An 18,295-nucleotide genomic window follows, 5' to 3' on the forward strand; every position below is an offset into this window, starting at 1 on the left:
TACTGTACAGCCCTTCCACCTACTCTTATCAAAAGCTTTGTTTAAGAGCAGCAACATGACAGCGTCTGGGCAAGGACAACATGTTCCATATGTTATACATAGATAAAATCAGACCCTGTTTTTGTCCTTAATGCTTTGTAGCTCACGATCACAAAGGCAGCAGGAAATTTTATGGGTTTTGTGCTTGTTTTTTCCAAAAACTTGCAAGGATAATTTTAAGACTCTGTAACATGAAATTGCTTTGCAAAGTCATTTCAGTTTTCTAAAATGTGTTTTAAAAAGCAAATAAACCCCAACTTTTCAGTGGCATTTTTGATTTGACAGTTTCTAAACAGAACTTTTCCATTATTTTATTCAAAGATGAGTTTTGACAGTTCCTAAATAAAATGTATTTGTTTTCCAATTCAAGCAGGCTTTTCATTACTTTCATGAAAGAAATTAAAACATTGAAAACTGACTTCAGTTTTGAGATTCAGCTCTGGATTCAGGTGCCTGCTATTTACACCTTGATTATGGCTATCAATGTGCCAGCTCCTACTACAGCTGATGGAGCTCTGACAAATGCAGATGGTGGTCATTCAGTTCGCCTCAAGTACAAACTTGTATTTAGTCACCTGAATAATTTTCCAGACTACACTGACTGAATAAAGGTGGGATTCAGGTGCCTAAACATAGACATTGACTGCAATCTGAAATGCTTTAGGGTATTAAAAAAGTGCACAGGCCTGATAGACACGACACAGGACTCAGAGGAGACCTTCTGTTGCAGGGTCTGGAGGCCAACCAAAGTACTCCACAGTGCCCCAAATCACACTAAACACATATGTTTAGGCAACCAAATCTCACACTACATCTCTATCAACTGTAATGAGAGATTAGATATGTTAGCTCACATGTAGATTTCTACAAAAAGATCTATGGTTAAGTTTCTGGCTGAATCTAAATCCCTTATAAAATGTTTTCATTGTACTGAACTAAACCATATGTAAAAGTACTCTGTGTTAAAAAAATTAACGATCAGTTGTTCACTTGGCTCTAGCCAGAATGTAGCAGACTTCACATGTGATTTGGGAAAAAATTTGAATAATTTAAATGCAGAAAAGAAATATGAGTCTATAATATCCTGAAGAAAACATTCAGAGTGTTGTCTATGTAGTAAAACTTTCATCAGAGCTAAAGTTTCATTAATTATGAAATAAATTGTGAATACAAAAAATGCTCATAAATTCAATAATTGGGAATTAGTGAATAAAGTTATTTATTAATGAAAGAATTGGTTTATTAATTCATTGATTTTTACCACCTTTCTGACGTTGTTAATTTGGTCCTCTGAAAATCGATCAGTTTGTCTTAAATCAACTACCTAGAAATCCAGATAACCCAGATAATAGATAGGCTTTAAAATGTGGTGTTAAATCCACACTTATGCTCTTGCTTGTTTCTAAAACTAGAATTTAATAACATGTTTCAACTCAGGAAAATCAAGGAGATGTTGGGATATACCTCTAGCTCCTGCTATTGATCTGAAGAGCCTAATTTTAGGCTCTTAGAGTAGCATTTCAATTACCATCTAAATGCATTTGAAATCAGAGTTGCCTTCTAAATGTAAAGACATATGGTTTTTTCCATTTCAAAAGCTTTTTCCCATTCAACATTGCAATGAATTTAAGACTTCACTGAGTACTTCATGATAACTGGGAAAAGGAAGCCAAGAATGTTTTCTTCTCATAACCAGTTTCTGTGACCGTTACTGGGGATACTGGAAATACGAAAAGCCAAAGTCCCAAAGGCATATGATCCCATCTCTTCCTGCTCTGGTGCGCAGCCAGCCTTTACCTCACTCTGACCAGGGACTGAGAATAACATAAAGCCTTAATAACTAGCCACTAAGACACTCAGTTGGGTGTGGGAAATCTGCATCCAGAGAGTTGTACTAATGTTAACTTGTTTATGCAAAGTAGAGCAGCTCCAACTAGAAGGTCTGAAGAAACATTACCGTGTAGCATCCAAAAGCCTGGCTGTTATGGCATTCAGCTGTTTTCTTTAAGACTGATATTCAAACACCTGGTCTGAACCACACAGAACAGGTATTTGCCCCTGGTCTGTTTGCCTCATCTCGTACAGCTGAGATGCTGCCCCAACTCCTGTCTCTTCGACCGCAGCGAGGTGCAGGAATCATGCCCAGTTCTGACACAGCTTCCCTCACGTTACAGAAATCAGCCCTTTCACAGGTAAATTCCATGTATTGATGAACTATCCTTGTCTGAATATAAACCATTTTCACTGAAAAATTGCCAGGCAGGTCTATCATAAGGCACATTCGATGCTCTGAAAACATTTTTGAAAATCTTGTTTCTGTTGTTTCTTGAGCCAGCTGTCTACCACCCCCCATTCTGTTGATAGAGTCAGTGATGTATCCACCTGAAAGTAAACCAGGAAAATGGCTTCCCTTTACCTTATACAGAATTGTGGTTTTTTTCAAAATGCTTTCTACTGGAGTTAGGCAATGAACTTCTAACTTTGGAAGTTGAACATGGAGTAGAGTTCTTTGGATGTAACTCATGTGATTCTTATACTACCTTGCGTGTGATAGGTGTTGATTGAAAATGTTTTTTACAAGCAAGACCACGAACCTTCTTAAACTGTTTTTCCTTTTCTGTTTCACAGATAGGAAATGGCATTTGAAACGTAAAGCTTATGGCTGATGAGTTTAATTTAAATGAGCTGCTGTTTGAAATAGATAACACTTTCATTTTAGTAAATTAATGGTGTGGCAAAAGGAAACTCAAAGATGCTTCTACCTAGAATAAAAAAATGATGCTCTCTAGAATTCTAATATTTCACCATGTGATTACATTACCTAATCTTAGTCATTTGATTACATGAAACATAGTAAAATATTTCCTCTGTGCATTAACATAAATGTAATTTCAGACTTTATACAAATCTTTGTGCAAAAATCCCAAATAGGTCTGGAATCATATTGATACACTCTAATAAAATTGCAACTGTCACAGTCAAAGGATAGAAGTAAAGCAAGGTTTGTGGGAGAGGTAATATCCTTTCTTTGACAAACTGATATAACTGATATAACTGGAAAAAATGAACTAATGGTGTTTACATTGTCAAAAATGTTTTTCATTTTTCTAAGTAAAATGAATGTGTAAAAATGCAGAATAAACAATTTCAGTTTTGCCAAACTCAGAGCATCCTTTATACTCTGTGGTGTTCATTTTCAGCTTAGGCAGAACAATGAGAAGCATAGACTAGAAGACTTAAGTGGGAATGCAAGGTTCTCAAAATGTGTGGTATCTGCTATTGATAAGCATTTATGAGCCAGTCCCAGCATAAAGTTCCCTTTGCTATTCCCTATTTGAAATAAAGAGTATTTCAGAACTTACGATTTCAGAACAGATATTTTGGAACTGGCAGTTACCAGCAAATGCTGAATTACTTACCTGTGACTTCCTACTGTAGGAGAGAAGCCAGAAATACACTATTGTGATGGCAAGTTTTTTAAAAAGATAATGTTATTCAAAGTTTGAATTAAAAAACATTTTCTTCTAATTGGTATTTAACTTCAGGTAATTCTTTTTGATGGTAATCTACATTAATATACTTTCTCCCACTTATTTATGCCTGCAGAGCATGCCACGGGGGGGTGTGGCGCCCTGAAATCTGGCAGTAATATTATTCCATATCTCTACCACGTATTTGTCCCCATCAGGGGAACAAGCACCGTATTTTAACACAAGACATACAGTGTAATTAATTTTCCAAATATTCCTAGATATTTGTTGCATGTGACGACTCCTAGGGTGCGTCTGTATTAGCAGTTCACTTCAGTAGCACACTTGTGAAGTGGATCTCCGAGTCATCTCTCCACCTGTGCTTTGGTTCACGGCATGGATTGACCTTGGGGTGCACAAATGGGGTTTCTTCTGGGTGCAACTGAAGTGGAAGCTGCTCTCTGGGATCTCACCTAGCAAGCTGCAGTTATGGATGGGTGTGCAGTTCAGCCCACAAGACACAAGCACTGTGAATATGGGGTCCTCAGCACCAGCCGTGTCACTCTATGGCACTGCACTACCCCGTTGCACTGCAGTAGCTGCTGATAAAGGCAGAGCTCTCCAGTCCCTGCTCGCTCTCATTTCAGAGCACTGTCCCGCCAGGGCAGAAGAGCAGTGGACAGCTGGAGGCTTGAATCCGTGCTGCTCCAGAGAACCCAGATGCTTTTCACCAGCACAGCATCTGTCCCTTACACTTGCTTAATTGCAGAAGTGGTGCTGACACCAAGCAACAGGCAGACTAAATATTTTATTTTAAATGGGTTTAGAGTTGCTATTTTTGACAGATTTAATAACAGAACCCTTCTTAATTAAAACAAGTGAAATAAAAAGTGTTGGCATTTGCATATGAGCATCTGCAGTAGCATTGTTCTTTATAGTTATTGTACACTGTGGGACGGTATGTTTGGCCAGTGCTGGTTCTGGGATTAAAAATTATGGAGAGTATTTAACTTGATGGATGATCTTTCTTTCCTGAGTACTGGAAAGCATTTTTACATATCAAGAGCAGTAAAATTTGTTCCTCCCTTTCTGTATCTGTTTTCACAGGGTGATTTTAACTATTTCAGCATATTCATCAAAAATTGACATTCTAAACCTTTGCAACTGAAAACATAAATAGTAATTTATAAAACATTGATTAGAATTGCATTTCTGTTTCCTACTGCACCATCTGAAGCTGAAAGTTTTGATGAATGCTCATTAACTGCTAGGTGGTTTTATTTAGAGTTTAAATATACCTAGACTATATGCCAGTTAATTTTCTTTATTTAGTAAGTTCACATATATATTATATATTTTATTAAGTACATATGCTCATTTCCTTAATGAACAATAATAGGAATACAGAATTTATAATCTCATTTCTTTATTAATGTCTCCTTCTGTCCCAAATGTACATAGTATTAAGCAATACCTGAAATGCTTATTAGTGATGTTTAACAGTGTTTAAATAACCTGGCTTAGTGTCAATTATGTGTGAAAGTGTGATGAAAAGTTTTCAAAATGTTATGTCATCCAAATCTAAGAGCTACTTTTGACTAAGCACAGGTAGGTTTTTTTCTGGAAAAGGTATAGTCAAAGGGCAAGATACTGCTTTTTGCCTCTTGGAAAAGACAAAATGAAGATGAGGAAAATGGCCAAAGTTTGTCTTTCATATCTTCAGTCGATCTTAGCAGAACTCTTGCTATCTGATCATCAAAGCTGTAGCTTCATAAAAGATTTGGCAGAGGGTCATGCAAGACAAGAAAATTCTAAATAGCTCTAACAATGAGCCACTCAAAGTTGCCAGTAAATTGCAGGTAGCATTATCTTCCCCTTATGTATGGTTGTGCAAAGAATTGTATTTGAGCAGTGAAAAACTTCACTTTGTGACGGTTTCAGAAATGAGGACCCATCACAGACCAGAATTTGGTTTTGGTACACTTTGCCCTGCTGATTTAGACATGAAGAATCAGGAGACTCAGATTGGAAACAGTTCTTGTTTCCAACATTAAATGTTTTGTGAACTTGTATGCATTTGTTAGCTTGTCTTTATCCTTCCAAGGGCAAATTCTGTTTTGTTCAGTTTTCAACTCAGTACAGGCAAATAACACAGACTGTTTCCTGAAGATGTGGCTGGATGGAGTCAAAGATACTTCTGGCATAGGTCTGGAGGGGATGTGCTATGAATGGTTTTGTGGTACTGCATTGGGGCTGCAAGGGGATGAGTCAGGGCCTCACGGGCTCTGCCTAGGGAATTCCTTATGTGGGAGGTAGGACACGCAAAACATCAGGAAAGTGTGTCTTCAAGCAGCCAGGACCTAAGATCACTGCAGTACATTGTGTCTTCTCTCAGCCAAGACTTCTGAGAACATCAGTAACTTCATGCTTGGCATACTGATTTAATGAAGCAGCACAGGCAAGCCAACCTTCCAGTTTGAACTGCCTTTGTCATGGCCCATAATGTTACTGAGCGATTAGAATATGTGCACTTGTGTCGGCAGCTTACAGATACAGCCAAGAAAACCTTTTACCAGGAGGGCTGGTGGCAATGCTGTTATTTTGGAATTAAAACAAAACTAAATGATGTGGCCCTCCCTCCCCCTGAAATAAAGCCAGAAAGTCTTAGGTCTGCATCAACACTTGACATTATCTGTAGTAGGTTGCCAATCATGGGTATTCCCTTCCTCTCCCTTCCTGGCTTAGGCTCTCACAGCTCTTCTTCCAGAGCCCAACTTTGTGTTTCAGAGTCCATCTGCTGCTCTGGCACACAGTGCTCTCTCAAGGCAAGGACTGCACAGGCATGGGATGGCGCTAGTGACATTTCAGATGGCCGTGGTGGTATTTCCCTTTGGGCAGACAGACTGCAAACCCTGGTATGGCAAGCAGTCTGCACACGAAGCTGCCCGGGCTCAACTGTGACTTTTCCTCCCACACTCTTCGAAAAGGAGTTTCCAAATTGCTGGCTTCTGATGGGAAAAGGTCTTTATTTCTTGCTAGTTATGGATCTAGAGAATTATTGATGTATCTGAATGCAGTTACGCATTCAGAGAACAACAACTGCATTGCAGATCCCAGGAGTAAGTGGCTTTTCCCAGAAAAATCTGGGCTCATCCCATTCATAAAGAACTTGCAGTTCATTAGCTCAGGATTGTGCAGGTGCAAGACAAAGAAAGAAGAGTTACGAACCAGTCAGCCAGGGCAAGGACAATGTCTGCAGTAAGATGAGGGCACGGGCAAAACAGCAATGTCTGCAGAGTCTTGAGAGTCTTCAGTGCCAGACTGAGTTTAGAAAACTCCTTTCTTAACACAGTTATGTCCAGCATGCAATGTAGCAACTCCTGCTCCTCATATCCCAGGAAGCTGAGTATCTCAGGTTGTCCCTACCACTTAGAAATGGAAAAAAGCCAGGCTTGCTTGGAGGCATGGGAAAAGTCATCTTTACTTTTGCCACGGTTGAGTGATGTCACCTATGAAGTAGTCCAGAGTATAGGAACGGAAACATCTACTGGGGAAAGATTCTGGCCAAGAATCCAACAAAAAAGTCTAGGTCCTTGCAGCCCTGGATGGATTACTCACTCCACTGGGTTTTGTGGTTTTTGCTTTCTTTCACTGAACATTTAGGATTTATCTTAGACTTCTGGAACAGCTTCTTAGGAAATCCCACCCTATCCTCAATATTTTGGGGAGGATGAAGGCAGGTAGCCCTGGCACTTCAACTTCAGAGTATTTTCAGCTGAAGAAGGGTACTCTAAACACACACTAATCTCATTTTATTTTCTAGGGAATGTGTTGGCCTTAGCTGGCCCTATTTTGCTTCTGTTACTTTTCCTTGCTATGATGTTGCATTGGCTTTGTGTCCTTGGTGTTTGTGTCCAGGTTATTTTTTTCATTCCACTTTGTAAGTATGTCTTGTTTATTTAATGTACCCGTGTTTCTGATTTAAGTCTTCTCAGTTCTTGTTCACCCTTTGGCCACAGCTGTGCCGGAGTGTGGTACGCAGGGCATCTGGGCACTGGGACACCAGCGGAGAAATTTCTCAGAAAGCCCCATGAGGAGAGCTTTTCTCAGAGGGTAAGGGAGGAGCACCAGCAAGGGAGGGATGATGAAGAGCTGCTTTCCTTTACAACATGATTTTTATTTGAAGAATCAGTAGGAACATCCAGCCTGATCTCTGGTCATCATGTACCGAGTGACAGTTCAGGCATTGTATACAAGGGGCAGAGAGACAGAAAGTCTGGGGAGAATTTTTTTGTGATTTTTGGAAGAGCAAGAGGTGTTTAAGAGAAGGGTGTGATATTTTCAGCCTAACAGGCAGAAATAGGGCTGAGATAATATACATGATGGCCATTGCATGTGTGAGCAATGTAAGTATGTATGGACTCTCACAGCAAAATGAAGCCCACTGCTTCCTGTTAGCAGAGTTCCTTCTTTAGCAGAAGCTATGCAGTGCACTGCATGTTGGCTTAATGTGCACAGGGTTTAGGAAACTGGTAGCTAGGTGGAAAAATGAAGTCTGTGATCTCATAGCAAAGCTGCCCTGTGCAAGCTCCATGAGCATGCTGTGGAATTTATGGGCATATAAAAAAAAAAATTATGGACTGATATTCCCCAGAGAGAGCAGGGAATACGCAGCACTGCCTACAGTGCAAGTCAGTACCTGTATACTGGACTGCCCTGAATCAAAGATGCCCTGTTTTCTAAACATTTCATGCAAACCTGTTATCCACCAGGGTCTGCCTTATGCTGCAGTGACAGTCCTTTTCTACTCACTATGAATAGAAACGACAGCCTTTCTCTAGATAACTATGACCTCCACTGAGCAAACAGAAGATCCATATGTGACCAGCATCTCAGACTTTTGCAAAGTTCAAGAGATCACCTTTCGTAGTGTATAATATGCTGGGTGATAGATGCTAAGTGGTTGGTCAGCTTAGTCAAAGCTTATGGTCCAAGAAAGTGCTGTTATGGGAAGGTGCCAAAGCCAAAGACATCTGGTTTGGCCCTTGCTAAGTGTGTGAGGACAAAATTAATGTTCTGTTAGCAAATGAGGGCCAGCAGTGTGGATTCAGTTTGTCATGAGTGACTTGGTTTGACAAATTCAAGACCAAACTCAGTCCTGGCTATCAAAGATTACAGAGACACAGTCTAATAAATTACCTTCTTCTTGAGAGGTTCCTCGCAGTAAAAAGTTCCTCTCTTCAAACTTTCCCTCAGTCCAGTGTAGAACTGGGGATTTTAAATCATCACTGGCAGTGATAAGCACAGTACTGACTTTTCTCGACCTACCTAATAATTTTAGCTTCTCAGTATGCTATTGGCCTGGACAGTATTTTTTTTTGTAGTTTTTTTTTTTTATTTTTATTCTTCATAGCAACCTTGTATTTTGAAGAGTATGGGCTAGGTTGTAAAATGTGTGTTATTGTAGCTGAATAGGTGCCCAGGGCACATAAACATTCAATACAGCAAGCTAGAATTAGAAGTGAAATCTAAAAGTGTATTTACTCTGTGAAGTAGAGAAAGAAGTTGCTTTTCTTAATGTCTGGTACAGAGAAGAGTCAATACTCTCTTGCCTTTCCCCTCATAGCCCTTCTGTAAGCAGAGGAGGGAGACGTCCTGCCAGCAATGCTATGAATAGTTTGATGGTGTATCTCTTTCTCAGTAATATGCATTGCAGAATAAAGGACAAACTACACTGGCCTAAATATTGCAGGGTAGCTCATTTTAGTTCATCTGATACACGTTATGTCAAGTTAAATGAAATCCTCAGCTGCTTCTCTTAATCCCCAGGACACTGGGGCAATGCTGTACTTTCACAAGAAGTGAACTGAACTCTAACCCAGACAAATTCAGTTTATAGTAACTCCAAAAGCATATATTGAATATCTTGCTGTTTTCCAGTATCATAGGTCAAAAATACAGCTGAGTGCTAATTATGCTGTTTAATGCAACCATTTTAAAAGTCTATTCCTAACCTTTTTTATTGGTTTTGCATTTTCTTATTCTATTAACAGCCCATTTTCTGCTCCTGTCCCTCCCTATTTGACATTTCAGAATGAATAACAAAGCAGGTTTTTAAGTGCATATGCATTTCCTCAAGGAATCAGGGCTTGAGCACACACATTGGTCTTTGCATGCATGCCGATGAAGCATGCATAAAAATATGTCTGCCTTTGCTTGCATACATGCCAAAGTCTCACCTTCGATGCTTTGAACTCTTGCTCCAAAATGCAAATGCATAATTCAAGAGGACTGAAGCAGAATAGTGTTGAGCATAACTTCTGGGCACATGGTTCCCATAGCAAACTACGCAGACTCGAATTACAATACTAAACTGTCCGTGCGCCAGGAGATGTGGGTTCCTCAGCACGAGGGCAAGGAAAATCAGTGCGCCCAACAGCCAGGGCAGTCTGCACAGGCAGGCAGACAAGCACTGAGGACTGTGTCCTTTCTGGAGAAATTCTCAGCTAAAGTGAGAACATTTATGTCCATGTGAATTTCAGATAGGAAGGCAAAATAGGTGGAAAAAACCACCTTTGTGGGTCTGAAGAGACTATATGCATGAGACAAGCACCGTAACGAATCACCTTTCTGAAGTAAGCCATTCTGGATATGTGCCAAAGTGGAGCCTGTAAAAAAGTCCATCAGGTTCAGGTACTGACAGGTGAGATGATAGCTAAGCAAATGTTTTGGGGATAAGCAGGTTTGAATATTGCTTAGGTCTAATTAAGTGTAATATGCCTCATTTGTTTCTTTCTGGCCCAGATGCTGGTAATACACTCAAGGGATACTTTTATGGTGCCAACCACAGTGTTGAGTATAACTGAGTTTATTAACAATGAAAATAAATGTTCAAAGGTAAAGGTGGTAGCAATCAAGTTATTTTCTGTTCCATTATACTGTGAAGAAACACAGCCCATCGTGCCACAGAAGAATGGTGTTTAGGAGTCCAAATGTGTACACTACTGCTTATGTGCGTATTTGTTTTCCCTTCCTACACGGACACAGCCAAGCCTGATGCATAAAAAGAAAAACCTACAGACTGGTAGCCTGTGCCTACTGGTGCACAGATTTTTCTTTTACTCTTCTGAGCATTTGTCCCATTTGGAAGTGTCATGGGAAATATTCTTCACATTGTTTTACAGCCCTCAGTAGCTGAAGAAAATGAGACTTTATTGCTGTGGAAAAAAACTCCATCCTGACACAATTATTTAGCTGCGTGCGTGCATTCAGATGTTGATATGCCCCTATTATAGCACAGATTTACTGACAGCTATGGCTACTGGGAGAAGCCTCGCTCCCCCTCAAATTACCAGCTAAATTTGCCTCCTTCCACAGAACCAGGAATTCAATCAGTCATCGCTGCCAACTCTGAAGGATATCACCAAAGTGCTGCTGGAAATGATGCAGAGCTATTTCGAGGGGATAGCTTAGAAAGATGTTTTCCTAAATACCATATTGCAAAATTGTATGATTTAGCCAAATGTGACTTCTGGAATTCTCATAGAATTATTACTTTTGTAATTCACTCTTCACTGACTTCTCAGAAATGCCATAAGATGTGTTGAAAACTTGTACAAAGGACATCTTACGAGACACAAAGCAAAATCTTTCTACAACCCCCAGAATTTACTAAAGATTAATTTAGTGCAATGAAAATTTCTTTCATACAGACATATTTCTATATAAAAATTAGACTCCATAGTTAGTGTCCTATAGCTCCCACAGCTGAGAAAAGACTTTTCAAAGGTTCTGATGTCTTTGGTGCCTTAGAAAATGTTCTCTCAAATTGTTCATTTGAATTTGGCCTAGATCATACAGTCCTTGGTGCATTATTATAGTTTACTTCTTTCTTATTTTACTTAATTGGTTTGCATCTTCAGTGAAAAATATGGAATGAAGAACAAGAGTGATACACTCCAGCCTGATTTTGCAACATGCTTAGTACTAGCTACTAAATTTCTTTTTACTAAGGATACAGCTGACTGCTTTCCTATTTTGAATTAAATGATTTTTTTGTACACTTTATTTTCTTCAATCCCTTTTCATTAGCGGAAAAGTACTGATAAAGCACTAGTTGACCATTAGAAGACAGATAAAATAGAATGACGCATCTTCATTACTATCGTATTGTCTGTGAGCTATTTTTCTTCCCTTGCAGGACGGTTCTGTTTACTTTGACCTCTGTAGTTGTGCTTGTCATCACTACTGACTGGATCAGCTGGGACAAGCTGAATCGTGGATTTCTGCCAAGTGACGAGGTCTCAAGAGCCTTCTTGGCTTCTTTCATCTTGGTGTTTGACCTTCTTATCGTCATGCAGGTACACTCTCCTAATGTTTCATTCAAGCTGCTGCGGCTGCTTAGTCACTCTATTTCCTCTAGAGCAAATGATGTTTAGCTAAGACTACATAAAGGTAAATAAATGTGTAGTTTGCTTTTGCTATTAGTAGAGGCATTTTATAACACCATTCTCAATGACTTTGCAAAAAGCCCACTGGCCTTTCATTGTGAAAACATTGCTGATTTCTGTTCTTAGACTACCAGGTGAGAACTGCATGACTTTCCAAATTAGCAGGTGTTTTCTGCAAAAATGACATCAGAATAAGAAACAGAAGCTAGCTGATTTGTACATCCAAAGCTTCTGTTAGGAAGATGAGAGAAATTTGGCCAAACAAGAAAGAAATAGTTCTATATTTCAAGCATTTACAGTATTAGGTACACACACATTATCATTTTAATAAATGAAAATTAGTATTTGCTATTAAGCTTGCACTTTCCACTTTCACGTGAAAATTTCTTTACGTTGGTCCTTGTGCTGTAATGTCTTCTGCCAGCGAGGTTAACTGGGGAGGTTATTCCCTGTAGTCTGCCTGATGTCTGCTCCTTTGAATCTAGCTGTTAAGAAAGGAATCTGGGTCACAAGTATGTGGCCAAAAACCTCCTTCATGTGATGCTGTCCTCTACGCTTTGCATTTGTTTGTCGTTTGAGCCTTGTGTGAATAACTCACCCAATGCTCTGTGAAGAATTATGTCATTTGGGCTAAGGCAAGGAAAAGGAGCATTGAAAGCCTAAGAGACTTTTGCTATTAGTCCTCGACATGTTAGAGTGTTGAACTGAAGTTTAGCAAAGAATTTGAGAGGAACTGCTGGGTCCTTTCTCTCCAATATATTACTAACTAACTCTGCTAGCAAAGACTGTTTTTGAGACACTTAGATCTCTTTAATGAGATATCTATTGGTCAAGTAATTATCATAGAGGTGACACTGTGGTGGCACTCAGAATTTATCACTGCTGTACTAGGACATTAAAGCTGCGTGAAGTGCTATAGTTCAGTTTTATTTTCCAATGTCCACCACTGTTCAGTGCTCACTGAAGTTCATGGTTAGAACAAGGAGGATAAGGAAGGGAACACTGTTTTTCTAGTAAGATTTCTGGTGCTTTCTTTTCTCTCCCTTTGCATTTTACATTTTGTTTGCTGTTTCAAAAAGATTGAAGAGAATGCATAATAAATGATTGTACTTCACAGGACTGTAATAAAAGCTTTAATGAAAATACATGATGTATCAAGCTATACTGAATTTGATGTTGTATGCATGGTGGAGAAAGAGTTGTCTTCATACCAAATAATTATTAAATCATCCTTTCAACTTTGAAAAATGAAGTTCCAGTATTTTGACCTTGGAGTTGCTGAATACAGGGAAGAATATTATATGAAACACCCTGTCCCAAGTACTATTTCATATTTTTACAACACAAAGCAAGAGGCTCTTTTTAATTGCATTTTTGACTGATGTTTGTGTGATTGAGTTATTTATTTATTTAAAGTTATTTGGACTGTACAACTAGGTTGGCATGTTTTATTTACAGTGTAGTTCTAGCATCATTGCATTGCTACTGCAATAAAGTCAAGTTGAGACAGCAAAATATTAAATCACAAGTGAAGATCATCAGGATTGTGATCCTTTGACTGAAGTATGCTTTAGAATTACAAGTTTCTAGAAATTCTCTTTCATAGTGTTGTCTGTTTCACAGATTTTTTTCTAACTTAAGCTTTAGCAACAAACTGGTAAAATTAGAAAAAAGGAAAAAAACCCACTTAGTATTAAGCAATTTCTGTTTGAGACTGTTGCTAACTAAGAGCACATCTAATTTTTGAGTACAGGCATTTTCTGTCCCTCTGAATGGTAGCATTAATACTGTGTTTAGCAACAAGAGCAAACCAATTGAGTTTGAAAACCCATTCTCAATGCAATGAAAAATAATCACATAATTGTAAAGGACGGCTTTGCCTTCTTAGTATTATTATAATTTAATATTTATTTAAGCCCTATGTAGAACATAAGAAAGCGAAAAGGACTGAGTGGTCCCTGCCCTGAAGAACTACCTTTTTTCGATTAGACATAACCCAGGGAGACACGTGAAGAGGAGAACGCACACAGCTGAACCTTGTACTGGCAGTTATACATGAGTGATGCTAAAGGGTACATGCACTTTTTAGCTTTGATTTCCATCCTGCAACAAACCCTGGCTGCCTCCCAGCCCTACTCTCTTTCTAGTGTGCAAAGGCTCCTCCAGTCCAAGCAATTCACCAAATATTCATAAATTCAAATATTATCATGTAATAGAACTTTTTACTATTTTAATGAAAAATTCACATATTTAGTTCTCTTTCTTAAGGATGTCATGGAAAAGCTGTTAATTAAAGGTGTAAATATGAAAAATGAAACTATAATCCCACATTCCAAATACCTCTATTTAAGCAAGCAGAGAGTAACTCATGCATTAGCCTACATACTGCTTTTTTTTTTTTTTGGTGTCACATTCTTAGTGACTTTGCTAAGGGGTAGGAGCCTGTGGTGGCTGGATTATTAAACCTTGTGTGTCCAGGGGAGAAGAATTGTTTCATCTCTGTAGTGTCTTCTGTGAGCGTTTACAGGTTTCTTCAGACTTCTGAAAGACCGTGGAGTTTTTCAGCATCACTGTGGGGTTACACGCTGTAGCTACCTTGCTGAGCACTTGGCAAGTCCTGTGGTGTAAATTCTTGCAACTCTCATGACTTACTGCAACTTTTTATCTGACAGTACAATCAGATACAATGTCAGAGTGATTTAAAAGATACCTGAAAATAGTATTTGATTCCAAAAGGAGAATTTATTCTTCAATAAAGTGAAGAAATTCTGTAGCGGCTGAGTGGAATAAACAGAAGCCAGGAAGTGCTTATGTCTAAGATTCTTTGAGAAACCTCTTGTATGTGAATCTTTAACCAAACTAGCAAAATAATCCCATTAATACCAAATGGGAATATTCTTATAAATAAAGAGAATAGGATTTTGTCCTTCTGGGTAACTTGAAAGAAATGAAGGTCAAAGTAAGTTAGATAATTAACAACATTCCTTATGACTAGTGCTGGATCTCTGCTTACGTAGGTATTAGGATATCAGCAGACAGATTTTTTTTTAAATAATAACCATTTTTCAAATGTATTTTTCATAATATTTTTGTATGTAAGCTGCTTTAACATGTAACTGTAGATCACAGAATCACAGAATCACAGAATCAGTACGGTTGGAAAAGACCTGTAAGATCATCGAGTCCAACCTGGGGGGGGGGGCGGGTGGGAAAAAAAAAAAAAAAAAAAAAAAAAAAAAAAAAAAAAAAAAAAACCAAAAAAAAAACCCACAACCACAAAACCCACGCCACACAACAACAATAACAAGCCACAACCCACCCAACACCACACAGCACCATGTCCATCAAGCTACATCCCACAATGCCACATCCACACGCTCCTTGAATACCTCCAGGGAGGGTGACTCTACCACCTCCCTGGGCAGCCTATTCCAGTGTTTCACCACTCTCTCAGTGAAGAACTTTTTCCTAATGTCTAGCCTGAACCTCCCCTGTCGCAACTTGAGGCCATTTCCTCTAGTCCTGTCACTAGTCACTTGGGAGAAGAGACCAACACCCACCTCTCTGCAACCCCCTTTCAGGTAGTTGTAGAGAGCGATAAGGTCTCCCCTCAGCCTCCTCTTCTCCAGGCTAAACAACCCCAGCTCCCTCAGCCGCTCCTCATAAGACTTGTGTTCCAGACCCCTCACCAGCTTCGTCGCCCTTCTCTGGACACGCTCCAGCACCTCAATGTCCTTCTTGTAGTGAGGGGCCCAAAACTGAACACAGTATTTTTTTTTTTTTTTTTTTTTTTTTTTTTTAAATTAATTTTTTTACTTTAAAAAAAAGCAAGTATAAAACTGTTTTGGTTTGGTTCACTGTCTTGGAACACAGCATCTTGTTTTCATGTAACCCAACGATCCCATAAATATATTTCTTTTAGTGATAGACTTCACCGTCTGGCAGGTTTGGGCATTATATAAACTTTGACGGGTTTGCTGAAGGGTATGGTCCCCTCTATGCCGTTTTCAGATGGTGGGAGAGCCTCCAAGCTCTCGCTCCAGTTAGATTTAGGAATTTTAGCGGATGCCTTGCTCCTGTTGGAATTGTAAGCCAGCAGCAACCGTACTTCAATCTGACATGGCTCTGTCCAGGCTGTGTGTGAGAGGTAAACCTGAGTTATCAGCCTGTGCCTTCACTCCTTGCTACTGCAGTTGAAAATCAACATATTTAATGGGTGGCCTGTCACTTCTTTTTTTGTTTTGTTTTTTTTTCTGCAGAATGTTTGGTCTTCTGTCTTTGGTACAGTTTTACTAAGAGAATTAGAAAGTTAACAGATTGAAGAAAATCTGTATTTATGCTCTCCTGTGTTTTTTCTTCTAGTTCTTCGTAACTCCCTGAAAAAAAGTAGTTAATTTAGCTACTTTGTAATGTTAATTACGTTTTATATATGTCATTGTTAAACAGTAACACAGAAACGTTATCAGCAAAACGGAACAGACTCTGGTCTTGTTAACAAATACGTAAAGCGGGGCCGGTTCAATTTATTTTCAGTTTTACACTGATGGAGAGGCTGTTTTGATTAAAATCTGATACGATGTGTGAGCACATTAAAAAGCACCACCCACAACATCAAGTGCATAGAAGAAGATACAATTTGCTTGAATAGTTGTAAAAGATAGAGTAGAAATACGGTCTTGTCCACACAAAGTGGGTAAAGACTTGATTTTTAGAGGTTTGGGGTTTTTTTTAGAAAATCTATTTAACTTTGCAAACATAATTTGATTGTGACTTTTAACTGGATTTATGCGCAGTAATTTGATAGAATTAATTTACACATACACAAATGAAAGGAGAATCCTGGTTTACACTTTAAGCAGAATACCCAGGTAGAGTAGTTTTCCTGTGAAACAGATAAGCAAGAAATGATTTTGTGTTCATAGACAAAGCAGGATATACAAAAAAATTTGTCATTCCTGTCAGAGTAGATCCTCTCAGCTGTACATTTAATTCAAGAGCGGTATATAAACGTTTTTGTTTCCTAACAAGCAACAGCAAAAAGTACCGATGTATAGTTTGTTCCCAAGGAAGTTACCAGACTTTGAATGAAAATGTCCTTCTAAAAACCTCCCATTCAGCACAACTTCTGAAGAAGCAAGCACTTGAATGTCAGGGTACTTTCCATCATACCTTTGCTGGGTTTTGTAACATTTGAAAACACAATGATAAAACGCAAGTCAAAACCTGTGAGAAACATCTGTGTTAGTGAAGATAGCAAACAACTTTTGCATCATCTCTGACATTCAGGATCTCTGTTCTTGTATTCATGTACTACTTGGGAACCTAGCCATAAGGGCAGGTGACCAGTGACAGGTTTTTCAGAGGGGTCAGGATAGATGGGAATTCACCTTTAACAAAACTGATGGCAGATCCAGCTCCATTACTGGTGTCCCCAACCATTACTATACGGCAAGGTTTTACAGGGAGGAGCCATATACCCTGGACTGCTTTTTTCAGATGTGATGTGGAGTGTTTCATTCTGCTCAGAGTACATTGCTCTTCACTAGCAGGTTTTGGACATGCCTGTCAAACAGCATTACAAAAATGAGTAAGCATTTTGAACATATGCTTGTACTCAGCTAATTTTGCGATGTTTGCCAAAGAACCCCAACTGTGAGGGTTGGCTCTGCGGTACTGTACATCCCATGGGCTGCAGATCTCTGAAGGAGAAGGGGACAAGTTCAAGTGAGGTAACTTTGGGAGAAACTCTTCTGTAGCACGTAATAGATTTTCCTTCCTGCAAAGTCTCGCACGTAGGAAAGACTTTGCCCTCTTCTTTCGTCCTTTCTACATCCTCACCCTTCTATGGATCATGGAAATGTTCCTTGTTAGCACTGATGTAAAACATTCAAAAATAATCCTGAAAAACAAAAGTGAATTAGTAGGACTAGAAGGGAACAATTCTTGATCTACAGTTTTGTTTTATTTGTACTTCGAATTCAAGTGACAGGCCTGAGTACATTCTGAAACACCATTTAACCAACAAAATGATAATGTTTCTCATGCCACTGTTGGCACCATGGCATTTCTTTCTAGTGGGTCGGACACAGGTCTTTCTTGCCTATCCTAGAATCATTCCTTTTCTTGAATCTGCCTCCACAGCTGCTACTCATGGATTTATACCTGCATTGAATTTCTCAGTCACAAAGTGCTTTGTTTTATTTCCCTGAGAGTCACTGGTTTGAGGGGTATCCAGTCTTTCTCCTTTCTGCTTTGAACACAGAATAGTAGCTCTCCTGAGCTCCACTTTCACCCATCCCATCAGACATCTGTTTTCTGTTAGCTTTCCTGTATCTG

At 39.0% G+C, this 18,295-nt stretch overlaps 1 protein-coding gene across 1 annotated transcript in view; it reads left to right on the forward strand.

Moving 5' to 3' along the window:
- Positions 1-18,295, forward strand: part of TMEM117 (transmembrane protein 117) — a 212,464-nt gene that overhangs the window by 158,779 nt on the left and 35,390 nt on the right. The window contains exon 5 of the mRNA XM_059817146.1: positions 11,710-11,869. Coding sequence (XP_059673129.1) covers positions 11,710-11,869 — 160 coding nt within the window. The remainder of the gene's footprint in view (positions 1-11,709; positions 11,870-18,295) is intronic.

This window comes from Gavia stellata, chromosome 4 (genome assembly GCF_030936135.1).
Source record: "Gavia stellata isolate bGavSte3 chromosome 4, bGavSte3.hap2, whole genome shotgun sequence".
Classification (NCBI taxonomy): Eukaryota; Metazoa; Chordata; class Aves; order Gaviiformes; family Gaviidae; genus Gavia; species Gavia stellata.